Genomic DNA, 27841 nt, shown 5'->3' with positions numbered 1-27841 from the left:
AAAATGCTACTGAGATGAATCTTGGTTAAAGATAAAAAAAAGTGCAGTAAAAAATACCCTCTTTTTGTAGGTCTTGTAGAATTTGCCTCAGCTAATAAAGAAGCGGCACTGTTTGACAGTCTTACAGTATCAGTATGTAAACAGACCTTGAGTCCTAGGCCTGGTTTTCTGGCTGATCGGTTCTAAATATTATTATTTACTATACATGTTGATGTTTTGACTGGTTTAAGTTTTTCTTTAAAAAAGATACACAAGTTGGGAGAGTTGTTATCTGTTCCCTTGTTTGTTTGTAGAGTGGAAAAGCTCTATTTACTTCATTCCTTCTACAGAACAAAATATTTTATATTTAATATGATACTTTTTGAAGCAATAAAAGATTTCTTATTCATCTTTGTCCCTTTTCCCTCATGTCATGATATGCCCAGATCATAGTGAGCACTCAATAACTGCTTAAATTCTTTTTATAATTAATCATTATAGGAGGCTTTTTAAAAGCATGATATGAAAATGATAAACCCCAAAGTAAAAAATGGATGGACTTGGTTACATAAAATTTTACATGGGTAATAAAACACAATAAAAAATTTCAAAAAAATTAAATACAAACTTCAAAAAATATGTTCAAGATATATGACAAAGGGTTAGTGTTCACAACAGAAAAAAGCTCTTATGAATCAAATTTAAAAAATGAGCAGGCCAATAAAAATATGAGCAAAAGTCATATAAGTGACTACCCAGGACCAGAAGCATATAAAATTGTCTTCATTAATAATTAAAATAAAACAAATTAAGTAACCTATCATGTTTAACTCATCAGATCATCAAAGAATCAAATGATTGATATTACTGACATTTTTGGTAAGGATGGGGAAAATGTTATCCTTATTTGCTGTGGGTGAGAATAAAAATGGGAAAAACAAAACACAGCAATATATGTATATTTGGTAATATCTTTTAAAATTTAACTGTGCTGAAAGTTTTGACACAGAAATTCTAGTACCAGGAATTTATTCCGGAGATACACCAGCAATAGATGTGTCAGAATGTAGGTGCAATGATGTTTATTGCATTCTTTGTAATAGTGACATCCTATAAACAAATATCGACCCATAAGAGTTTGGAGAAATAAATGTAAAAGCATGAGGTAGACCTACCTACATGTCCAGCTATGGAAAAAGTGTCAAAGTTATTTTAAGGAGAAAAGCAAGTTATAGTGGCATATTAAGTATAATCTTATTGTAAAATATTATTATTATTATTATTTTGTGAGGAAGATTGGTCCTGAGCTAACATCTGCTGCCAATCTTCCTCTTTTTTTTTTTTCTCTCCCCAAAGCTCAGCGTATAGCTGTATATCCTACTGGTAAGTCATTCTAGTTCCTCTCTGTGGGATGCCACCACAGCACGGCCTAATGAGCAGTGTGTAGGTCCACACCCAGGATATGAACAGGTGAACCCTGGGCCGCTGAAGCGGAACACGTGAGCTTAACCACTTGGCCATGGAGCCAACACCCTTATTTTATAAAATTAAAGTGTGCATTATAAAATTGAAGTGTACATCTTGGCATATTCTTTCCAGCAAGACGAGGACTGATCCAGGTACACCTCTTTCCAATTATAAACACACATTAACAATGAAAGTTTGGTAGAATATGTGACAAAAGTTGTAAATATCTTCTTAAAATAAAACAAACAAAAGAAAGTCTCTAAGAACCTGAGCAAAGAAGGGACTTCAATGCTCGTGTTCTGGTCATGGGAGAAGTGTGGCAACAACAGGATGGTGCAGCAGATGCTGAGAGCTCCCTGTCCACCTCTCTCTGGCCTTTGAGGGTGCTCCTGCTGATTTTCAATGGCCAGGATCTGCATCTCTGTAACTTAGGGCTGTTTCTCCCCAGAACTCTGGAAGCTTGCTCTGTTCGCACGTGGCACATGGGAAATGTCAGAGAATAGCGTCTCCTTCTCCCCCTGCTCTAGTGACCCTCAACAGACACAGCGTATAAATACACCAGCTCCCTTACCCTTTGGGGTGGGTTGATTATGAGACGTGTTTTGCACCGTTTCCCAGAGTTTCTCACTTTAATGTCCACTCACATAGCTGGCTTAAAAGCACACTCTCTATGGGTTGCCTCCCCTCACTTCTCCTCTGTCTTGCTGGGGACCCGTATATCCCCCAAAGAGTCTATGTGCCCTGGAGTCCTTGCCTCAGGATCTGCTTTTGCGGGGACCAAAACTAAGAAAGATGTCAATGACTTATAACACCTAGGATATAGGATTGGGGGTTTAGTGTCCATTCAGAAGCCAAAGTGAAGAAAACTAGAACCAAGAGCCTTGCATTAACATGACTCTGGGCTGCCCCTCAGGGAAAGGAGGAAGAAGGTCTTTGCTCATCATTCCAGGGAAATGACAAGACAGTTTCTCTTTCTGTTATACAGGGAAAAAAACAACTTCACATGAGAAATTGAAAACCAAGACCTGAGCCCAGAATTTGAATGGTACGGGAATATAAAGTGTAAAAAGTGAATGGGTGATCTGGTTCTCGAGTGGCAACTTTCCTAGGATGCTGTGTGGAAGAAAACACGAAACATGTAAGACATGAAAAAAGTAAATCTCTGCTGAATCTAAGCCAAACAGTTAAAAAAATACAATAAAAATGAAAGCAAATTCATCAAGAAAGAATCAGAAGACAGGAGAATAAGAACACAAGTTAACAGAACAATTTGACGGCATCCACAAAACAAGGAGGATACACATTATTGGAGAGAAATGAAAAGATCAAAATTCTAGGGAGGAGCATGACACTGACATAGGAGTGTGCAAATATTTAAAACAACAAATACATCTTCTAGAAATGAGAAATCAGGTAATTGAGGAAAACACAAACATGGATCAACTGCCTTTCAGACATTACAGAACTGGAAGAGAAATCTAAGGAAAATTTTCTCTATGTAGTATAGAGAAGTGGAGCTATGGTAAATGTGAAGGAGTATTTAAGAAAAAGGGATTCTGGGACAAGAAGGCCGAACATACGGTATGGATGTAAGGGATGTTCACGAAAGTGAGAAAGGATGGGAGATGCAATTTTCAAAGAAAGTGTGGCTGAAATTTTACCAAGGATTTGGTGAAATACGTGACACACAGGATAGAAGAAATGTGAGATTATAAAGCAGGATAAATGAAAGTAAATCTAGACATTGTAGTGAGCCTGCGGAGCGAGAATGACGGGGTCATTCTCAGGAGCATCTCTGCGAGGAGGGCAGTTAGCTGACAGCCTCCAGCTGCTGCGCCTCCAGGGTCTGCTGCACTGTTCACACGGAGGCCATCCTCTCCCCAGACAGCTCCCAGCCCATGCTGGGCATGCACGATGCAGCTACTGTCATCCAGCCCTTCTGGCCCACCGCCACCCTCTTCCAACAAGCAGGTCTCCTTCAGAGACCCCAGGACCTGGCTGAGCCCCGAGCTGCACCACAGGCTGAGCCTCCTCCCACACCACACTCCCTTCCTCTCTCTGCTCTCAGACGCAGAACTGCTCTGGGGCCTGAAGGCTTGCTGTCTACTCCTGCTCCCTCTGCCCTTTATCCTTCACAGGCCATTTCCCCCAAGAAATCTGCTGTATTTCTAATATTGTCTTGAAGTGTGCTTTGCAGAGACCCTGAACAGACACAGAGACAAATCCTTAAAAGCAACCAGAAAAGACGGCGCACCACAAAGGAACAGCGATTAGACTCAGAAAAATTTCATCAGCAGCAATAGAGACTAAAATGCAAGTGAACGTTGTCCTCAAAGTGTTGAGAGAAGATGATTGAAGCTCGGAGAATTCTCGCCCAGGAGTGAGGGTTGCACAGGACATTTTTCAGTCTAAACGTTGCGAGTATTTACCACTTACAGACCCTCAAAGAAAGAACGTGAACTAGACAGGGAGAACGAGACGCAGGAAACCTTGCTGAACAATGTTGGAAATGAGAGGTAAATTTAAATAAGCATTTACTATAAAAAAAATTTTAAAAGATAATAGCTCAGGGTCTAAAAATAAGGTAGAGCTCAAATATAAACAGTAATAACATGGTTTGGGGGCTGGACGTGATCTAAGTAAGTTCTTTATATTACTCTGTGGTATGATGGAAATATTAAACATTTATATTTTAACTCTAGCATGAATGTTAAAAATTTAAGGATAGTCACTAAAACTCCAAAAAATGAAATGTTTAATCTCCAAACCAATGAAGAGAAAATGAATTTAAAACTTAAATCCATCCAGTAGAAAGCAGGAAAAGAGTAAATAAGAAGCAACAAAAAGCAGGATGGATAGAAAAGCAAAGGTAAAATTGAATAAATAAATTTTAATGTATATACGGATTTAGCTTGACAGTTTGTAAAAGAGTCTTTGATTGAATTAAAAAATAAAATTCAGCTATATATCTAAAAAGACACATCAAACATATGCATTCACAGAAATGTTGAAAGTAAGAGAAGGAAAAAAAGATGTGTCAGGAAAATAGTAACCAAAAGAGAACCGGAATAGAAACTTTTAATATTAGAATATTATTAAGATGTTATTAATATTTTAATAGTAGATGGAATGGACTTCATAGCAGAAATAAAAGTAACAGTCACCAGGAAGACAATCATTCTGAATTTGCATTCCTTTACCAGGCAAACCTTGAGTGTACAAAGCAAAAATTGACAGAATTACAAGGAGAAATTCACAAATCCATAATTCCAGCAGGAGATTTTAATGTGCTCATTGCAGACATTGATCCAGCAGGCAAAAAACTAATAAGGGAATAGACGGTTTTGACAACACAGTTAACAAGCTATCTGTAAACACTGCTTCCAACAATTGCAGAAAATATATTCTTTTCTTTCTCACATGGATTTTTTTTTCACAAAAATTAGTGACTTCAGCTGCAAAGCAAGTCTCAAAAATATCAAGAATCATTTTACGTAAGCACATTCCCTGAGCACCACGCATTAAATTTAGAAATCAGTCATAAAGGAGAGCACTCTCTCTTCCACCTCCCACACTTAGAAATTTAAAATGGTCCCTTCTAAATAATTATTGAATAGAGAAAAAAACTGTAGGATTTACAAAATATTTAGAAATGAACCACGATGAATATAGCATATTTTAAAGATTATGATATCCAGCTAAAAAGGTCCTGGGAGGGAAATTTATAGTTTGAAATGTATAAAGAAGAAAGGAAGAAAGCTTAAAACTCAGCAACAGAGGAAGTCAAAAGTCCGTAGAAGAAAGAAAACCACTGGATTAAGGAGGGAAATTAAGGAGGCAGCAGGAAGAGCTAAGAGAGAGGCTGGGCCGGCAGGCAGCTCCCTCGGCCTCCTGGCATTTGTACCTGCTGTGCCCTCTGCCAAGGACACTCTTTCCTCAGGTATCTGCATGGCTCACTCTCAACTCCTGCAGGTCTTTTCTAACAGGCCATCTGCTCAGGGAGACCTCCTCGGCACCGGGTTTACGGTTTCACGCCCAGTCCCCCAGCGTTCCCTGTCTGCTCTGCTCTCCTTTTTCCCATAGCGATGATCACTCTCATCTCTTACACGTGTGTTTAATTGACTGCGGCTCTGTGATCTATTTTGCTCACTGCTGAATCTGCAAGGCCTAGAATCAAGCCTAGCTTAGCAGTTTTCAATACGTATTTGTTGAATGAATGAATGACGTTCCAGCTATTTAGGTGGTGGGTACACAGATGTCTGTCACATCACTCTCTATAGTTTTCTATACATTTGAAAGATTTGCAATTAAAAATTTAAACATTTTTAATAAATAATATCTATGTCTATGAATATAAACCAAAGTCTTAACAAGGGTTATCAGTATCTACATTTTCATATTACTCCAATTACAACACGGTTGTGTTGCTTTTACAATACAACAAAGATAAACATAATGCCCACTAAAATAAATCGTATACACCTAGTTCATAGAGTCAGTAAATCCTATTACTATTTTAAAGCACCTATTCTTTTCCAGAATTAGTGAAATTAGCAGAACTATATCATACTACATGAGATCATTAAAGAACCCTTCAAAAACAATTTAGACAAAGAAACTCCATCATAAAGATATTCACAGGACATTGTATTATTTCAGTGAAAAAATTTTTGAGAATATTCTTGGACTCAAGTGCCAAGTCTAAAAAGTCTGGAGACAAAGGGACACTTGGAGGTTTCTGGGGAACATCTTTACCCCCATTCTTAGATATTTTTGTCTGTCATGTCATTTTGTGTTTGTGGATAGCTTGGGAATTCAGTGGGTCTCTGACAGAGGAAATTTAGAAGTTTGTGATGCAGAAGAGTAAAGGAAGTCAAACAATAGCCTCGCCTTACTGACTGCTGACTAGATCAGTTTGGCTCTCAGCTCCGGCCCTCCCTCTGCAAGGGAAGTACAGTCACAAGATACCTTCATTTTAGGGAGTAATTGTGCACATGGACTGTTACCAGAGTAAAATTTTTTCATGCATGTAAATTAATTCATTAATGCAAGAGTAATTATAGAAAATTAATTGAAATCAGATTGTCAAAACGCTAATGCTTTAGACAATACACCAAGACACAAAAATTGTTCTGTTTCAAGGACCCTTTCTATTTATAGAATAAAACATAAACTGAGAAAAATCCTAAGTCCAAGATTATTGCAATCTGCTGATTATGAGGTTTTCAAAAACAGAATTTAAGTGAAAGGTTTGGATGTGAAGGAAGGGGAAACAGCACACTCACTCAATAGTAATGGGGAGATGTGGAGTGTTTAAGTTCCTGTGCACAGTGAGTGCAATCAATCGTGTATTAACTAAGCAAAAATGTGGCAAGTGGGCAGAAAAGTGAGGTTCCAGGTGAAACTACTGTGGGAGCCTTCCATTAATGCGCGTGCTCAGCTCTTCGTAGTCCGTGTCTAACAGACCCACTCCAAATGTGGAATGAGTTTGCGTTGTGAGACTATTAGGCAGGGAGGATGCACACCACTGGATCTCCTTCCTTGTGTCGTCTTGAAGCAAAGAGCATTAATCTGACAGAATGAAAAGGGAACCTCTGATTTCTAACCATTTTTAAAGATTCTATGAACACCTGCACTTGACGGATTGCATTCGTCAGAGGAGCTACACAAATTGTATGGCATAAATATTTTTGTGTGCATGATTTTTGTTTGGCAGGATCTTATGTGAAATTGAAAGTACCCTTAGAAAGACAACAGCGGTGTTAGTGTAATGTGGACGATGCTGCACGAGAAAAGTTTAAGCGTGTCTTTGTTGGGAAGTCATTGATAAAATCACGAAATCTTAAACAGGAATTCTTTCTGGCTTAGCACATGGAGCAGTGCTAAAATAGTAATATGATTTGTTATGAAATTCTGGATTGCTTTCTAGAGGTAAATTATGAGGATGCTACTGATTATATTTACATAAGATAAAACTTGCTGAGGCAACTGAACTATTCTCTGTAACACTCAAGCCCTTAAGAAAGCTGGAATTAGATCATTTTTGACAACTCACTGAGGCATCTCTCAGGAAAAACTGGAAGAGCTAATGAGGTGACCTAATCAAAATGCTATTATGAATAGGACTTATGCTGAATTGTCTGAACTAGTTGTTTTCTTTCTAATTTCGTTTCTGTTATATTGTCCACATTATTAAAATCCTGCCATTTATATTTTCCTAAGGATCATTTATTAAAATAAAAACTAAAGAGATGGTATGAGGCTATAAGACAACAATAATGATGAATAGTAGTTAATAGTTATTTAGATCTTTCATCATATCTATACCGCCACATATGGATACATATTTTACATATATATATTTTACATATAATATATAAAATGGACCTATTCTTACAACACTGTGAGAGATTCTTATACCAATATAAAATGAGAGGAAACTGAGCCACAGAACAGTTAGTGACCTTCTTGGGACCAGCATATGTGAGTGTCAACACCAAGACTAGATTTTGAGGGTCCTGTCCTTCCCCAGGCTTCTTTTCCTCAACTCATACCCCTGTTTTCTACAACCAATGACTATCTTGTATACAAGTGACCGTGGTCAGAGGAGCATCTTTCTCTGTCCCCTGCCACCCGCCACCCAATAGGCAACCCTCCAACCTTGCTCTGCTAGGCCAAATAAGAGGAAGAGGAAGTGTGTTCCTGGTATCTTAAGGAGTCGGGGCAAATATTTCCATAACCCTGTTTCCCGCGTTGCTCAGGGTCTGTGTATTCTTTGCACTTGGGTATCATATCCTGTGGGTTGCAAAGGCTTTGGTGGGCCAACTGGAAATCCAGCTGTCGTAAATAATGTCGTGTCTATGGTACGATTCTCTTCTAGTTCTAGACTTTTGTATCAAAACAAAAGTCTGCACATTGGAGATGCCCATACTTTCGTGTGGTGGAAAATACATAATAATGGCACAATTTAAAGCAACTGGGCTCTCACTAGGGGCCACGTTTAACTGTGATTGTGCTAAAAACATCTGAGAGCAGACATGGGGCAGCAAATTCATACCACAGTTTCTCTGTGCTTCTCTCAAGTATGTATGGAAAATTCCTGCCGTCAGGGTCCCAGCCGGAAGCCGCAGCCCCTCACCACTGGGAATGCATAAAGAGGCTTTCATGTCTGCAGAGTCTTCTGAAGCAGGAGCTCTGGGAAAGCTCCAGTAGGACAGGCAGCGCCATGTGAAAGCTAGATGTGTGTGTGTCCGAATCGTTCCTGGCTTCTCCTCCTTCCCCACCTCTGGATGCTGGTGGAAGGTTTAGTCCTCCTCCCCTTCCTATTTACATTGTCTTCCTAGGTGCCAAGGTCACTCAGTGCCAAGGCTTTAAATAGCATAGATATTGATAAATCTAAGTTCAGTTCTAATCTCTCCTCTGAACACTGCATCTCAAACTTAACGTATCCTTAACAGAACCCCTAACTTCTTCCTGCACCCCACTTTTCCAGCCTCATCCTCCCTCGGTCTTCCCCATCTTGTCAACGGTACCTGCAGTCATGCAAGCCGAAAATCAGATGTTCTCAAATGTCTTTTATTTATCTGACATGTACATAATATACATAGTACTTACTACTGAACTCAGTCTTAAGTGTACACACACACACAAACACACACGTTTAATCTGTATAGCAATTCTGTAAGGTGGGCATAATTAACATCCTCCTCTGATTATACAAATGAGGAAACTGAGAACAGGTTACTTACTTGTTCAAGTTTTCAAAGCTGGTAGGAGGCTGAGCCGGAATATGAACCAGAGAGCTCAGCTCCAGAATCTGGGATCATAAGCACTGCGTATAGCTGTCCTTCCTTTTCATCCAGTTGCCATCCAGGCCCATCTGTCCACTCACAGACACTCACATCTGAACACTGACCACCACTCCACTGTCTCCACTTCTATCCAAGCTACCCTCACCGCTCCTCCTGCCTGCCGTAGCCACCAGCTGCCTGTGACGGCTTCTGTATCTGAGGCTGGATGTCCATACTCCACCCAGAAGCCAGAGTGATCATTTTAAAGCATAAATCAGATGATATCTCTTCCTTGTCTACTCGGTTTCCACAGTCTCACATTCACAGTAAAAAGAGTAAAATTCAAACCACGCCCTTCCCCTTAGAGGGTCCATGTGGTCCGGGTGCTACCTACCAAGGGCCACTCATCTCCTCGCATCCAATCATCTCATTTTGCTCCAGCAGCACTGGCCTTTCTTCTTTCAAACAAGGAAACTTGCTCTCTTCTCAGGACTTAGCCCCAGCCCTTTCCTCTGCCTAGATCACTCCTCTGCCAGGTCTCTGTGTGGCTGCCTCTTTCTTATCATCTCAGACACAGAGGAGACTCCACTAACCTCTCAGTTATGTGCCCACATCTCCACTGCCAACAACTTGCCTCCCATTGCTCTGTCTTATTTTCTTCTTGGCATTTAGCAGTATCTGTAACGATCTGTCAGTCTCCTCTCACTGGGGATGGGGACTCTGTCTTTTCTACTTCTCTCTCTCCAGTCTCTACACCATATTAGCTCCCCAAATACCTGATGCTTGAGTGAATGAATCCTGGTTCTGTCACTTAAAAGCAGTGACCTGAGGCTAAGTATTTAATCAATGGGGGTCTGAGTTTGTTCATCAAAATGGGGAAAATCACACCTATATGTTGGAGAGTTTCTGAGCATATTTGGAAGATTTAAGCAGAAATTAAAATTTTTTCTCAAGACTAGTGTTCATGAATATAATGTATTAAAATTTGGGTCTGATTAATCATTTGTCATATGTGCAAATATTTAGATAGTTTCACATTGATCAAAAGAAGTCTATATCCATCCCAGTTCTGAGATCTAACACAATTACTTATAATTCTAGATTCTATTAATTCTAGAATTAATATCATGTACCAACTATCTGGCTATATACGCCCATATGTGTACACACACACACACACATAAATATACATGTATATGTATACACATGCTTGAACCCCATGAAATTACTGATATTTTACTGTTTTGGGCCAAAAACTTTCTCACTTCAGTGGCTTGACCTAATATCTATATCTATCTATTTATCTCTATAAATTTACATGGACACACACATATGTACACAACTTTGTGAAGCAGGAAAAACAGAATCATGTGATTATTTATCTGAGGGTTTTACAATAAAAAAAATAATTCAGCCAACATATTTAAGGCCTCTAGGCCAAACTAAGCAAGAAAAACGTAGAATATTGGGCCTAAAATTCAATTTCAGTTAAGCAAGCGTAAGTATTCCCTTGGATTGAACACTGAACACAGTTCTGAAGCTGCCTGTGCAGTGGGGGAAGTCAGAGAAGCCCACCATATTACAGTCCTGGGTGTCTGCCACAGACCCCACAAACAGTGTTCTTTTTAAATTTTCTCCACGTCTGGATTTGTCAGACCATTCTCTTGATAAAATGTAGACACCAGAAGGGGTGACAGTCAACATATTTAAGCACTAGCATGATGAGAGGCACATGATTGCTATCATGCTGGCATCACGCAGTGGAACAATGGCCCAGGGCAAGGATGAGGACTCAGAGGACCCTCCCTTGTGTGGAACTTGATACTCATCTTGGCCACACGGAAAAACTTCTCCTAGCCTGAAACCCTAATTCAGGCTATGATGTCACACCTCTTTTGAGAGAGATGACATCATTTTAAGCCCATTGCACAGTTAGCAAATAATTGAAGATATCTTGCTTACTCAAGATTGCATGAATAACCTAAAGGCAAGTCAAAATTACCAGGTGTGTAAAGTTTTTTAAAATTTAAATTTGACGCATTAAATTAGCTTAAAAATTCATTTATGGATTCCTTTTTGCATTCCTTTAAGGAAGAAACATTAAATATTTGTTCTGTTAAAAGTAAAATAAACACGTAACTTTTTGCAAGAATTTGAGGAAGCAGCTATTAAAAAATGTGCATAACTCCTATTTAGTTACTCAATAGTTTGTAATAACTCTGTTATTATTCTATAATAACAATTAGCTAAAAATGTTAAAGTCTAAAGCTAAAATGTCTTTTCACTGTAAAACTTCATGGAGTAACACATAAAATTTAGTCCTTTGTCTTAAATATTGTCAATTTTCCCTATAAAGTATGATTTCAGTTGAAAATAGTAACATTTCATGAAACTTACCACTTGTGAATGTGTTTTAGTTTAAGATGTTTTAGCATACATATAGTAATTTATTTGAAAATTATTGAACACTGATTCTTTTTAAATTCCAATTTTCTCATTTCTATTTTGAAAAGGAAAAAAAAGATCACATAATGTAGGAAAACTAGAAATATATATCTTTTTAAAAAGAAAGTCAATAGAGCAGTATATAGCAAGCACATTTTTCTCAACTGTTTAATATTTCTTCTCGACCAAATATCTTTTCAAGCTATTTGTAAACTGCTAGTAAATAATTAGTGAGGGCGCTTTAGCTAAAGGACTCAGTGTACAGATTTTGCATTTATTAGCTGTAACTTCAAGATTACCTGTGCTCCAAAGATACCCCAGCACTGGAAAAACTTGCACAAAGTATTAGGAAAACACAAACACCCGAGAAAAGCCGAGAAACAGCCATAGGTGATAGATAAACGCAGAGCTCCAAAGACCTGGTTTACACCGCTACACCAGAGTCAGACTGTAGGGGAGCTAAGCTTACTCCTGGGGATATTTTGCTTGCAACTATTTGATTAATTAATTTGCTAATTCCACAGGACATAACTAGTGTACTAAAAATAAAGTTTTTTGAGTGTTTACAACACATATGGGCTATCATTTTCATTCAGAGACATTAGATTTGCTTATATGGAACTATAAACTGTGAAACAGTTTGGATAACGGAGAAAGTTGCTAATAGCTCATTGTAGCTAATCTCTATCAGCTACTAGATGAAGCAACATCAGCTTCCATGCACAAAAGCCATCAACCAAGAATTAAATGATGCAGATTGGTAGATATCCTTGATTGGAAATGTGAGGCGCAGACGAGAAATAGTCTATTACAAATGATTCTTTTACCTAAGATCTCTGTAGGATATTAGCAATCTTCAAAATGATAATGTTTGTCAAAGTACTACTGGCAAATAATAATTATAAAATGCAGTTATTACCCAGACGAGGTTGTAGTTGTTGTTGTTTTTTTTTCATTTTACATGATGGTTATAAAGGCTAGCGTGAAATATGGAAGTGGACACATACTTACTTTTATCTACTTAGTTGATGATTTTGATGAATGCAACTCCCCATTTTAGAGTTTATTTTGCATACAAGAGAAAAGACAATAAAATGAAAAAAATGAGGATTTATTTCTGGTATATATGGAGTCTTTTAGACCATATATGCTCTCCTTAATGCTTTCTTCCCTTTCTCTTGTTTCACATCTTTAAAGAAAACAATGAAAAGGAAGAAAGAGATAGCTGATTAGTACTTACTATGTGCCTGCCACTGTTTTAAGCAGGTCATGTATATTCATTCAACACAAAATCAGATTCAGACAAATCAGGATTATTAGTGCCACTTGTAACTCAGCAGATGCAAATGTAAATCCTATCCAGAGAAAGAGAATATTGCAATAGGCCTCAAGTTATCTCCATATTTTTTATATACAATGTCCAGTGCTCCATCAAAAATAGCCAGGCATTTGGATCCTGGGCACGGATCTAGCACTGCTCATTAGGCCGTGCTGAGGCGGCATCCCACATAGCAGAGCTAGAGGGACTGACAACCAGAATATACAACTATGTACCAGGGGAGCTTTGGGAAGAAGATGAAGAAAAAAAAAGATTGGCAACAGATGTTAGCTCAGTTGCCAATCTTTGACAACAACAACAAAAAATAGTGAGGCATATGAAAGACAAGACAATTTGACCAAATCAGGAGCACTAGCAGGTAATAGATACAGACACTCAAAAGATGTAAATAAAATAGTTAGTTAAATAATATATATAATATATTCAAGAATACTATACAAGGTTGAGAATTTTGAAAGATCTACAAACTAGAAAAAGAAAAAAACCCTAAAAATTCTAGAACTGAAAAATATCATAACTGAAGTTAAGAACTTGTTTAATGGGTTAAGTGACAGATTAGATATAGCTGAAGAAATAAGTAGAAAAATAAAATATTGGAAAATATTGGTCAAAAGAAAATGTCCAAAATGGAGAAAGAGGGACCAAAGGTAAAGAATGAGGGTAGAAATACTCACAGCTTAAGTGTACGTGTAATTGAAGTCCCATTAAGAATGGTGAAAGAGAGTGGGACAGAAGCAATATTAAAAGAGACTATTAATGGTAATTTTCCAAAATTGTTGAAAGATATCAAGACACACATTTAAGAAACATAGAAACTCTCATTGGGATAAACGCAAAGAAAACCACACCTAAGCAATCATGGCATAACTACTGGAAATCAAAGATATAAAGAAAGAATTACAAATAGTGAAAAAAAGAGAACAGATTACTTTTAAAAGACTGATTTCTGACATCAACAGAAATAGTGAAAGTTATAAGACAATGTAATAATATCTTACAGTGGAGAAAGAAAATTAACAATCTAGAATTTGGTCCCCAGGAAAAGTGCACATAAGAAGAAAAGGTAAAAATTAATCTATTTCAGACAAAAAAAACCCAAACCAAATTATCAGTATACTAAAGGAAATCCTGTATGCAATCTCAGAGATGCAGGAAGGAATGAAGAATACATATGACTATAAAAACCCATAATAACAATAATTATTGTGAGACTTAAATTATATAAAATTAAACACCTAAAAATAGCATACAATTCAGGAGAGGTACAAAAGTAGGTAAGGCACTCATTCTAAGGTTCTCAGGTTTCCCACAAAGCGATAAAACTATTAATTTGCATTATACTTTGATTAGTTCAGAGATGTATCTGTGACCTCAATAGTAACCAGTAAAACAATATAAAAGAATGTAAAAATAATAAGCTAGTGGGAAAGGGGCAATGAGGTAACAAATGTACTCAATCCAAAAGATGGCAAGCAAAGAGATTCAAAGAAATATAGAACAGGAAGGACACATATAATGCGCATAGTAAGTCAGCATATTTAAACTCAAATATGTCACTATTACATTAAATATAAAAGGACTAAGTACTCCACTGAAAAGACAAATATAATCAGATTGAATGATAAAACAGCATTTACTTATTTGCTGCTTGTAAAGAGACACATCTAAAACATAAACATGTCGAAATTTGAAAAAACTAAAAGAATGGAAAATGATAAGCCACACAAACAGTAACTAGTGGAAACCCAGTTGTTCAGATTTTAGTATCAAAGTAGAATTGAAGGCAAAAGCATTAATAGAGAGAGAAAAACATATGTTATTTTATTATGACAAAAGTTTCAATGCACCAGGGGTATACGACTGTTCTGAATTTGTATCTAAATTAAGTATTTCTCAACCTTTTTTCCACTATCATCCTATCCCCTTAGGGAACCTTTTCAGATATTTTTTTAGCTAATCACCTCCCCCCAAGAAATTTTAATACTGTATATACTATATATCAGCTTACATACTGAGTCTCTTTGGAGAGCCATAGACAATCATGATATGTAAGGATTTTTTTGAACCAATTATCACCCTCATTGTGAAGGTTTGATCTAGTAAAGCATTAAAATATTAGTTTATTAGTTTAAATTATATAAAAATGCTGATATTTAACCATTTGATTTATAAAAATGACAATTTCATATTGTTAACACAATATATAAAGTAAGAGATGCAAGAACTAAAAGGAAAAATAGGCATGTCCACATTTATGTGTGAGTTGTTAACATATCTCTTTTAGTAACTGATAGAAGCAGAAAAAAGTCAGTAAAGGTATAGAAGATTTGAATAACACAATTAACAAATTTTCTAATTGACACAGAGAGAGCAATATGTCTCCATTGCAAACAACCACAGAAAACACATTCATCTCAAGTGCTTGTGAAACATTTACAGAAGTCGACTGTATTGGTAACACATACAAGACGCAAGAAATTTCAAAGATCTAAATCACATGCAGTACTATCAATAACAAGTAGAATTATACTAGGAAACAATGACAGAAAGATAACTAAAAAATCTCAATATGTTTGAAAATTAATAATTCACTTCAAAATAATCTATGGACCAAAAAGAAATAACAATTGAAATTATTTTGAGCTGATAATGGAAACAATAAATTTGGGGATACAGCTCAAACTGTTAGAGGGAAATTTATTGCTTTAAATGTATATATTCAAAGAGAAGAAAGACTGAAAAAGAATGAGCCAAAAAAACCCCCCAAAACAAGAAAATAGAAAAAAACCTCAGCAAATAAACCTAAAGAAGGAAATAATAAAGGACTGAAATTAATAAAAATAGACAAAAAATACACATAAATAAAGAGGATTTAAAAAGCCGAAAGTTATTTTTTTGAAATATCTAATAAAATTGATAACCCTCCTGGCAAAACTGTTGGAAGAAAAAGAAATGGCACAATAAACTAATAGCAAGAATAAAAAGCGAGACATTAAAACAGGGTATTATGAACAACTTCATGCTAATAAGTTCCAAATTTAGATAAAATAGATAAGACCCAGAAATATACAACTTATCAAAAGTGAAAATAAAAGTAGGAAATCTGAATAGCCCATAAAAATTAGTAGAATTAAAACTATAACTAAAAACTTGCCCACAAAATATTCCAGGGCAGATGGATTTACTTACAATTTCTAACAAATATTTAAAGAAGAAATAACATGAATTTATGTGAATTTCATCAAAGTGGAACCTTGATAAGGCCGTTACCAGAAAGGATAAATTTAGGCTAATCTTTTCATCAACATACTTTCAAAATCCTAAAAATTATTAGCAATCCAGCAACAAAGTAATAAGGGATTTTAAAAAAAGAGCATAACATATTATGATCAAATTGGGATTATTTCAACACTTCAAGTTTTATTTGACATGATAAAATCAATCAGCATCACAATAGAATAATAGAGAAAAATCATATAATAGATATCAGAAAGAATATTTCATAAATCAAACTTTTATTCATGATAATAATTCTTAGCAAACTAGGAATAGAAGGGAATTCCAAATATTGTAGAGAATATCATACTGAATGATAGAATGTTAAATGCTTTCCTTCTGAGACTGGAAACAATACATTTACCCACTGTTACCTCTTGAAAATCCTAGCTAGTACTATAAGACGGAGTTATCAATATTGAAAAAGAAGATATATAATTGCCAATACTCTTGGATACCATGATTGCCTACATAGAAAAATCGAAAGACTCTACAGATAAATTATTAGAATTCATAAGTGAGTTTAGCAAGCTTGCTGATAACAAATCGATGTACAATTAATTGCTTTTCTATGTATTAGTAACAAAAAGTTAAAATTGAAATAGAAGAGATAGCATTTAGAACAGCATCAAAATATTAAGTGCTTAGTGACATACCCAGCAAAGAATGTGCAAAATGACCACCAAGCAAGGTAGAAGATATTATTGAGAGAAATTAATAAAGACCTAAATAAATGGAGACATCTACTATGTTCATGAGCAAGAAGACTCAGGAAAGATGTCAATCTTCTGAAATCCATCAATATCTCAACAACGTTTTATTTTTTAGAGAGGAATCTTAAGTTAATTCTAAAATTTACATGAAAACGTAGAGAATCAAGAATGATCACAATAATCTTGAAGAAGAAGAAACCAGGAGATTTTACCAATGGGTGAAAATATTTGTAACATATATAACAATCAGAGGTATCAAAATATATAAAGAATTCCTATAAATTTATATATATAAATGATTTGATTAGACATTTGACAAAGAAGATATTTACGTAGCCCATATACATATGAAAAAGGGCTCAAATGCATTAATAATCAGGAAAATGCAAAGTAAAACAACGCTAAGCTATCACTACGCACGCACTAAATGCCAGCGCATAAGGTCAGTAAGGAAGCGAGCTGCCATGCATTGTTGGTGCGAGCATAAACTACTGGAACCACTTTGAGCAATTTTTGATTTTCTACTGAAGTTGAAAATAAATATCCTCTGTGGCCCAGGAACTTATTCCTAGGTATACGCTCAACAGAAATACACGGACGTGTGCATCAAAGGCTGGGGAAGAATAGTCAGGCCAGCGTGACTCATAATAATAAAAACTAGACTCAACACAAATGTTTCTCCACATAGAATAGGTGAATAAATTGTTGCATATTCAGATAATTAAATATTATACAATAATGAAAATAGAATACTGCTAGACGCAACACCCTAGTGACTCTGAAGATACAATGGTGAATGAAAGAATGGAGGAGGCGTGACGGGACTTTAGAGGTCCCAATAATGTAATCACGTTCTGTTTCTTGGCTTGGGTAATGGTTACACAGAGGTTTGCTTATAACAAGTGAACCACTCTGTACATTTATATGTTGGGTATTTTTCTGTACATGGGCTCTAGTTTAGCAGAGAAAGTTAAAAATAACATTAAAAAACTGTGTTGTTCTGGGGCTGGCCCCGTGGCCGAGTGGTTAAGTTCGTGCGCTCCGCTGCAGGCGGCCCAGTGTTTTGTTGGTTCGAATCCTGGGCGCGGACATGGCACTGCTCATCAGACCACGCTGAGGCAGCGTCCCACATGCCACAACTAGAAGGACCCACAACGAAGAATATACAACTATGTACCGGGGGGCTTTGGGGAGAAAAAGGAAAAAATAAAATCTTTAAAAACAAAAAAAACTGTGTTGTTCTTAAATGTTCAAAACACCCAACAGCGCTGTATGCAAAAACAGTTATAACTCCAGGAAATAATTTTTATAATTTGTAAGCAAATAGTACCAGTTGATACACACGTTTACCATCTTTCATACACTGTTCTAAGCACTTTACAAATACAACTCATTCAATCTTCTCAACAATCTTATGAGGCAGATACTATGAACACCTTCCCCTTATGAATAAGTAGGGTGAGGCCCAGAGAGATTACATAACCTGCTCAGGGTCATAGAACTCATAAGTGAACCACAAGGAATGGTGCCACATTCTGCACTGTTCAACATTTGTTATACTGCCTCTCAGGGCAAAACTTCTAAAGTTTAAAGTGTCAGATTCATCCATTGTGATTGTATTTAAAATGATACTTTGTTGTTCCTCTATGTATCGGAACCTCTTGTGTATATACATATTGAGTAGATTGCTTTAACATTTTGAAATAGATATTTTGCTTTGCATAAATATTAAAAAAATTCTAACATGCTTAGAATAATTGAAGATGGATTTTAAGCAAAATGCATTTTAAACACATAAGAACAATTAAAAATCATCATAAAAAGCTGGAGTTGAATCCAACTCTGTTAGCTGTATCTTCTCTGGATCTCAATTTTGGTGCCTTGTTTTGGGTTTTCTTTTTTGAATTTTTTTTGCTGAGGAAGATTTGCCCTGAGCTAACATCTGTGCCAGTCTTCCTGTATGTTTTAGTATGTGGGCCTCCAGCACAGCATGGCTGCCAACAGAGTGGAGTAGGTCCACACCCAGGAACTAGGCTCAGGCTGCCAAAACAGAGAGTGTTGAACTTAACCACTAGGCCACCTGGCCTGGCCGAATTTCCATGCCTTTAAAAGGGGCATAAAAACCCTTCTCCAACAAAGATGTTCTGAAACGAAGGGACTTAACATTTGTGTTACGAGCTAAGTGACTAATCAATTATGAAAACAGATCCATCTGCACAGTAAGTCAATCTTAGAAATTTTCGAACCTAAAGGTACCTCACTTTAAAATTCCATTTTACCGACCTGAAAGTCAAAAGTGCTAAATAACCAGCCAAAACAACTCCTCTTAGTAAGATTGGCATCTGGAAGTTGAATGCAGGGCTTTCGGTTACAAGTTCAGCGCTCCTTGAAAAAAGTTTGATCCTTATTTTTTTCTTCCTGTTTTCCCTTTTCTCTCTGCACATAAAATACACAAACTGAATTTTTAAAAATTGTATATTATTGTCATTCATTCAGTAAATGCATTTGATTTATTTCTTTTCTAAGGATTTGCATTACAGGAGACATATTTTGATTAGGCTGTGTTCTCCAGCTCGCTGCTTTTTGGTCAGGAATAGAATATAAAAAGCTTTCACACACATTTGTCTTCAAGTTTGGGAAGCTCTCTGCCCTCCATCCCTCTCTCATGCGGCCACACACAGGCACTTGGGGGCAAGATACTAATGAAAAAGAAAGCAATATTTCTCAATTATTTTATTTATAAGCCATTAAATTATTTTTAAATGATTAATGATTTTTTTCATAATTAAAAGAGATTTATGGAGAAGCGTTAGAATGTTGGTTCTGGTCCTTCAAAACTGCTATCACACTCATTTCCACCTGATTATATTTACCTCTTTTGTTTTATTTTAACTTAAAGACTATTCTTTACTCCAAACACAATAATAAAGGTCTAGAAAAATAGAAAATAAAAAGTACTAAGTAATTAAAATGACTAATACTTACATTTTCCAAATCAAACTAAAAACCAAGTTGAAATTGTTTTCATTTAATTGAAAAAGTAAGAACACTAGTCTTACAGAGATGGAAATATTTCTATCACAAGGAAAACAACTTTTTTCTTAAATTTAATGAAGTTTTCTAAGTCAAGGCATTCTTTAGACCTCTGTCTTACTGGAGCATCTCCTCTTATGAGAATATGCTAGACTTGTGTGAATGACTGAGTTCTTTCATCTGACTAGACACAGCTGGCAAGTGGCATAAAGAGAAAGGAAAATGAAAGTCTTTTCTTTTCTCCTGAAAAACCAAGAAATGATAGATCACATGCAGACTGAAGCATTAGTTGAACTACATATCTTAGTACAAATAGTGTTTTCTACTGTTTTGTGAATAAATGATATTGTAGTATATTTTAATTTTAAAAGTCTATCTGTGATGTGTGCTTTCCCTACACACTGTTTGGATAAATATAAATGCATATTTAATTAATTTTAAAAATTAAACCAAACTGACCAATGTTAAAACAGAAAACTTAGTTAAAATGTTCTAACCAATAAAATACGTATAGCAAAATACGTATATCCCACCTACGGTGAAAGATCTCAAATAGCTGGGCATGCAACAGGCCAAAAAGTTTTCTCAGACACGTGTAAAGTGGGAGGGACTCCGGGCTTGATCAAGCCCTTTGTTCTGAACATGAGGAACCTGAGCCCAGAGCAACGATGGACCACCATCCATCCCCTCACTCACAGGACTCTGACTCCCAGGCCCGCTGTGCTCCCGGCTGTGTGAGAGGCACATGGGAGCAGCTCAGGGGGACTGAAGGAAGAAGCTAGTGAAGCAATTTGAAGACAAAATAGAACTCTTCTTTTACTTTCTAATTTTCCTCTCAACTTTGAATGTCACACAATAATAGACATTTGTAATTTTTTTCCATTGTATATATAATAATTTTCTGGGAGGAAAGTTGAACAATTATAAAGTGTGTATATATACACAAAAAGTAAGTTTTATTCCCATCCCACTCTCAAAGTTCTCCCAGAGGTATCCATTATTAAATTTTTCATTCGAATTTCCAGAAATTTTCTATCAGTGTATGTGAATGTATATACGTAGTTATACAAATGTTAATGTAGCTTTTTTTTTTCACTTAATATATCTTGAAAATCATTCCAGATTTGTGCGTGGAGATCTCGTTCATTCCTTTAAAGAACTATGTGATAGTCTATCATATGGATTTAAAGTAACGTATTCAACAACTCACCTATTATTGCGTTCAGGTAGTTTCTGATTTTTTGAATATCACAAATAATGCAAAAAACCCATAATTTGATATGTTCTTAGACTAAGATTTAGTAGGGTCAAAGAATATGTAAAACATTGACCCTTTGGTATCTTTAGATATCAAATTTTGACCAATTCTGGCATATGTTAGCCTCCTTACATCTACACCTGGACGCAAGGAAACACCCGTCACACCAGACTAGCTCTGGACGCCCCCATCCCAGGCAGACAGAGGAATACTCTTAGAACACAGAGGCTTAAATATCCTTCAGTACTTTTGAGTCATGTACAAACTCCTTTTTTTGTGTGTCTGAAACAGTGGACAGGTAATGATGATTTTCATCACGTAGTAAGGATATTCTCTGTATTTCTTATTTATACGTTAGTTAAGACAATGTAAAGCAAAAAAGGTACTAATAAGAAAACAACCTGAATAGGAATTTTAATGAAAAACTTTATGGAAACTCACCAACCACTAGAAAGGAAAATCTAAAACAAACATTACTCCAAATTTTACGAAAGGAAACTCCATCAAAATCTCATTACCAATCAATTTTTTCCATCGTCTCTTTACAAATGCAAGAAAGGGAGGACAGGGAAAAAAGGGAAAAAGGGAGGGAGAAAGGGAGGGAGGAAATGAGGAAGGAAGGAGGGGAGCAAGTTGAAATGTACAACATAAACTTTCTTTACTGGTATATTGGCTAAGGCTATTATTTTCATACTTCTATACTGTATGCAAATAAATGTATAAAACTTTCGTGAAAGGGTTTAGATTTTCAAAGTACTGGGGTATTTATACACTAGTATATTAAGAATTATATATTGCTCAGTACATTTCTGTGTGTTTTGTGTCATGTTATTTTTAGGTTTATCGGAAACTACAAACCCTGCTCCCTGTTCTCTGTGAGTGAGCTATTAACTGTAAGCCCTCTCCCAGAGGAGATGCCAGCAGGATTGCTCTGACCCAAGTAGGACCCACCAGTATCTGGATTGGGGGTAACTGAATTGCATCAAATCCCACCCCTAGCATGAGGCAGTCACCCTGTACCATTGGGGCAAGGTCTCAGAGAAGACACTCAATGGACAACCAATTCGCTAAAAAAGGTTTCTTCTAAGGACACCTCTAACCTAGTTATCATCATGATTTCAGTTATTCTCTAAAGAAACCAGAACTGGAATTAAAGAAATTTCAAGTGAAAGAATACAGAAAATCTAGGACAGCGATTGGCACTTAGGAGAAAGACACTTGTCGTGTAACACTGAAGTCCCCAGCTGCAATGAACAAAGAGCACGCTCCTTCCCGTCTGAAGGAGGGCTCCAGCCATTGAGTCGCATCAGCCTCCTACCAGAGAAATGGGGCAAGGATAGGCGACCTTCCCTGGGGAGCAACGGTCTCCTGGGGAGAAACTCTCCCAAACACAAGGCCTTGTTTTCTTTTTGTTTTCCTTTGGCAGTGAGAATATTTTGGAGGTGAAATCATGTAAACCTGGATAAGAGTAAGCGTAAACTATACAGGGAAATGGTAGAAATAAAGGATGGGAGAGGAGGAAATAGAAAACTAATGGTAATGAGTCAAGAGTAATCTTGTCAGGGTGAAGCACAGAATTTGGAAAGGGAAAAGGCGTCCTAGAAGTATTCCCACAGCCTCATTTTAAAGATGAGGGAACTGAGGCCTCCAAAGTTTAAGAGATTTGCCTCAGCTCACACAGGCCATCTCTGGAAGTTCTGAGCCACTGGGTCAGGTGTCCTGACTCCGAGGGGCGTTTCCCATGACCCCACATTGCATCAATGCCCGTCACAGCTGTGAGCCTTCCTTGCTTGGACCAATGGCTGCTGGCATCTGGGCCTGCTGTCCCCGATCTCCAAGGACTCCTGCTCTCTCTAACTCCTAGGGGTTCCGAGTTCAATGATGATGGAGCAGACGCCAATGCATTGATTTAATTCACCATCTCAGGCCTGTACAGTAGCTTAATCAACTGACGGAAAAACTTTGGCTCTCTTTAACGTTATATTCTTTAAGAACACTATTCCAAATATATTATTTCAGAAGAATGACAATGCCTTCAACTGATCATATTAAAGATCACAATAATAGAAATAAATATGTATATAGATAGAAAATTCAGTTTTTTTCTTGAATTCCAATTTGCATAAAGTCACCTCTTCTATTTCATTTTTCTTCCCATCAACACCTCCCTCCCCAACTCTCCTTTAGTCCTCCATTTCTCTGCACAGACTCCAGTATTTGTTTCTATGTTCCACCAGATTATAAGTTTCCTGAAGTTGGGAATCATCACTTATCTATCTTTTTATTCCCCTCACCTCAACAGGCATAGCCCTTGACACATTGAAAGCACATGGTAATGTTTTCTGAATAAAGGTTTGACGCTTTCACATGTATATACAAATGCAATTTTTTAAAAACTCCAATGTGAGAATAAGAATGACTATAAATAGCTTCATCTAAAAAGGATTGTTAGAAATAACCCAATACAACCAGTTTCTTTTACGGATGATGGAACTGAGGTCAAGAGTAAGCAGGTGGCTCAGAGCCACCCCACTGGTTAGAGCATGGGTGAGGGTGTCCACCCTGTCCCCTGTGTCTGTCTGCTGCTCTGGGCAGTGCATTCCATGCAGTCACTTTCCACATATGGATTAAATCACTCAGATACTGAAATGACGAGAAAGGATCAATGCCTTGATTATGCACTAGAACCTTGACACATTGCGCTCTCTGTATTCAAATCTCCAACAATGCCTGGTACGTAGTAGACATTCAATCAGTTTGGGATTCTACATCACTTTTTCCCTTCTCTCCTCCAAATTTCCAGATCAATCACTTTGAAGTTGCTAATATACCAAGTGTGCATCAGCTCACGAATCAAAGTTAGCATGTTGACAATGCCACCTAGCATGCTTGTAGAAGCCAATGGTACCACCCCAAGGCTGCTCCCATGTGAATGATGGAAGTGCTCCCCAAGGCGCATTCTTGGGAGAAATGGGGATGCCCATGGGGATGCTCTGAGAAGAAATGGGGATGCTCAGGGGAATGCTCTGAGAAGAAATAGGGATGCCATCATGGGGAGGTGCTGATAGAGAGGGTCTCATTGCATTTCCAAATGCCAAATTCCTTCTTCCTCAGGCAGGTATGTCTCCTAGCAGAGAGATTCCTACTTGTCTGTAGATTTCTTTGGGATACATGAGTTGAATTCATAGGATGGTGAATTCTTTGGACAAGAATTTCTGTATATCAAGGGCCTCCCAATAAGTTATCTACTTGCCCCAAGTTACCCCCCAAAAGTCACTGTGAGTTGAACCACTTAGAATACCTGTTAGCTTTTACATTAAGACGTCCTGAAGTCTATCCTGATTCTTAATTTTGATGGCTCTCTTTAATATAATGAAGCCTTTTAGTCTTGCTTGGGATTAGTTTACCGCTTAATAAATTCCTTCCAACACTGTTCTGTGAGTCAACAAGCAGCCTCCCCTGTGATTTGAGCCTGGCTAACAACAAATAGAGTTTGGAAGATGGATTGCCAGGCAGAGGCATTTTCCAGGTGGTACATGCCCACTTTGAGGAAGCTTGATCGTTTTATTTTTGCGTCTATTTGAGTAAGACGTCCCTTGGCTGAAAATAACACGTCAACTTTTGGAACGTCCTCATCTGTAGCACTGATGTGTTGATTTCTAGGTTATATTTTAGGCTGGACTAACACCAAAAACATGTTTCAAAGACAGATGAAAATGCCAAATTTGAAAATCATTTAAATAATTTACAATATATAAAGTGTAGAGAATTCTCAGCAAACATTTTAACTAGGTATTTATTGAGAACCAACAATGGGTAGCTTTATGTACTGGCACAATTATTTTCCCTACACTGATGTCTGTTCCTGACACATCTTGAATTTTTCTACCCTTCCCCTAAGTAACTTGACTCAAAAAAAGAGTTTCTCCCAGCTAGGTTGCTGACATATAGTCACCACTGATTTTGTCTCATGTTGTCCAGCTGAGTCGGTGCACTCTGAAATCTACAGCTTACACTGTCAGGTAAAAAGCTGTATGAAGAGGATACAGGCTTTGGAGTTGCAACTAGTTAACTTTGGGCTTCTACTTGAGACAAAAAGCGACTTCATTTTAATAGAGAAAATGTCAATCAAGACGTAACTACTGACACCCGTCTTTGTTTTGCCAGCTAGTAATAAAAGATAAAGCATAGGAAATGGAGGAGCTGCGGCCAGGCTTTTCAACACACACAGTCCTTGTTTCCCACTAGGCGCTGCAGAAAAGCATGTCCATTCACTGCACATCCTCTGCATTTCGGAGCTAATATTTTTGCAGTTCTTAACTTGGTGCATTACAGTCTCACGCAGTTAATTTTGTTAACCCTTTGAAACGCACTGTTTGACGTCTCGCTTAACACTACTGCTAACAGGACCCAGTTTTTAATGTTTCTATTTCTCAATGTTGAGCATAGAAACCTTTAAAAGAAAATCGAGTAAGAAATTTTAGAAACAAAGTAATGGCTTCAAGTAATCCTGTCTTACTTGCTATTGCATAACTTTAAGAAGGGCAATAAGGAAACGCATGTTAACCATACATTACTGGAACTGCTTCTACAAAATTGATTTTGGATTGGACTGATTTTTAGCAGGGGTCCCCCTCCACACACAATGACAGAGTGCTACCGAAAACAAGAGCAGCCTGGCACGATCTGCCTTCTTCCTGAGGCGTTTAGCGGGTGCGCTGTACGTGAATGCATACGCCTGCCCCCAGGGCAGAGCTTCCTCCAACATTTTCATAGTCGCTCTAGCTAAAGCGCAGAAAGAACAGAATCTACAGATGATTAATTCGTCCCCAGGCTCAATCACTTAAGTCCCTAATTAAATATCTCACTTCGCTTTCAACTATTGTAGGAAAAGATAATCAGCAAATTTGCAGCGCTAATAAAGAAGTTTTTATTTTCCTTTATAAATAATAAGATCTAAACCATTGGTCATCTCACTCAGTGCCTGCATCTCCCCTGTTGACTTCTAAATCCAGAACATTTTTTAAAAATGCAACAAGGTGGTAAAGTGCATTTTCCTCGAGAATACACTTTTCTCACACACATTCTACAGGTTTTTCTACCTTCAATCTCATTACCAGCTTCTTCCTCTCTCCCTGCTATTTCTTCCTCTTGAAGTCTGCTATCAACCAACACAACAAACTCAAGGAAAAAACCAACCTCCTTTTTCCCTGCTCCGCAAACCTCACCAATCTCTTTGCCAACCTTTTCCCATCCTGCCCCCCAGAAAGAAAAATGACCCAACTCTAAGGTTTACATCAGAGAAGAAATAATGCATTCATTAAAAAAAGAAAGAAAAAAAAGCAGCCCTTCTCAGTGGGGGCTCAAAGGGCAGTGAGAATGCCTGAGTCTCTCCTCAGGCTGGTTGGAAGGAAACGGTTAATTCAGGGTAAGTGATAATGTGTAGTCAGTTCGCCTAGAAAAAGGAAGGAAATTCAAAAGCTGGTTGCTGTAGTAACCATCACAGACCAAAAAATATATATGTCCAGGTTCATTTTAAATAGAACTCCTGCCATCTCTCTGGATTCTGTTCTCTCAAGAAAAATGAGCTTGCCGCTTAAATTTGTTGTACGTACCTCAACCATTAAACAAGACATTTAACCATAGTGGCAGTTCTGTGACCTTTGAATGCCGTGTAATCTCTGAGAGGTGCTGCTTGCTCATGAAGACTCGTGCTGCGGAATCCAGCAACTTCATCCAGGATTAGGAATATAATTGAAGAAAAAAAAAAGGAAAAAAAACGAAGGAAACACAAAAGCACGCAGAGCGATCGAGAAAGAAGGAAGGTGGAAAGAGAGAGTCTCTCTGGGCGAGTCCACCACTTTTCTCCCAGACAAGCGCTGGGACAGAGCCGAGCTGCTGCAGTGCCCAGACCCACCGACTGGCTGGGGGAGCGGGCGGCCGGCCTGCACGGCTGGGAGGTGCTGTCAGTTGCCACAGGCAAGGAAAGGCAGAGACCAATCGGCTTCCACTCTGGCAGCTCGCTGGAGTGGAGCCTTTTCTGTTTGTTTCCTCATTTCAAGAGTGACGTCAAAGGGTTTAGTTTTTCCTCTGCATGTGCTATTAATTTTAAAGTGCTGTACTATGGGAAGAATGTGTGTGTGCCTGTGATTTGCCTGGGCACCCCACTCTCAGGAGAACCCAAGAAACATTTCCTACGTTCAGGAATAAATTTTTAAAATTTAAAAAACCTTGCAGATAGGTGCATCAAACCCCCCCCCCCCCAAAATAGACAAAAAACTCTGAGCTAAATAATAGCAGCAAGATTTATATTTTTTCCAAATATGAGTGTATGCCCACTTCACAGCTGTTGCTTATTTTTGAACTAATTCATTTCTACCCTTACCTAGAGATGAGTCGTGAATTAATCTTTACAGCCGTGGGTGCAGGATTGCACACATGAGCTGGCGAGCAGTATTATGTGCAATGAGAAACAGAGAGCACATTTAAGCCACTGGCCCCTGCTTTTCCACCTCTCCTCCAGCTTCTGTGGGGAGCTGTC

At 37.5% G+C, this 27841-nt stretch overlaps 1 protein-coding gene across 2 annotated transcripts in view; it reads right to left on the bottom strand.

The window, feature by feature from the left end:
• The window catches only part of PDE7B (phosphodiesterase 7B), a 293310-nt gene extending 265912 nt beyond the window's left edge, over positions 1 to 27398 (bottom strand). The window contains exon 1 of one of the 2 annotated variants that reach the window (XM_008528280.2): positions 26916 to 27398. In XM_008528280.2, coding sequence (XP_008526502.1) covers positions 26916 to 26936 — 21 coding nt within the window. In that variant the 5' untranslated portion in view covers positions 26937 to 27398. Of the gene's footprint in view, positions 1 to 5350; positions 5540 to 26915 lie in introns of those variants that run through there. The other variant, XM_070559383.1, reaches the window with a different exon arrangement.
• Positions 27399 to 27841: the final 443 nt, after the last annotated feature.

This window comes from Equus przewalskii, chromosome 9 (assembly GCF_037783145.1).
Source record: "Equus przewalskii isolate Varuska chromosome 9, EquPr2, whole genome shotgun sequence".
Taxonomy (NCBI): Eukaryota; Metazoa; Chordata; class Mammalia; order Perissodactyla; family Equidae; genus Equus; species Equus przewalskii.
Note: the sequence above shows the minus strand (reverse complement) of the source record. Positions and strands in the feature narration are given on the sequence as shown.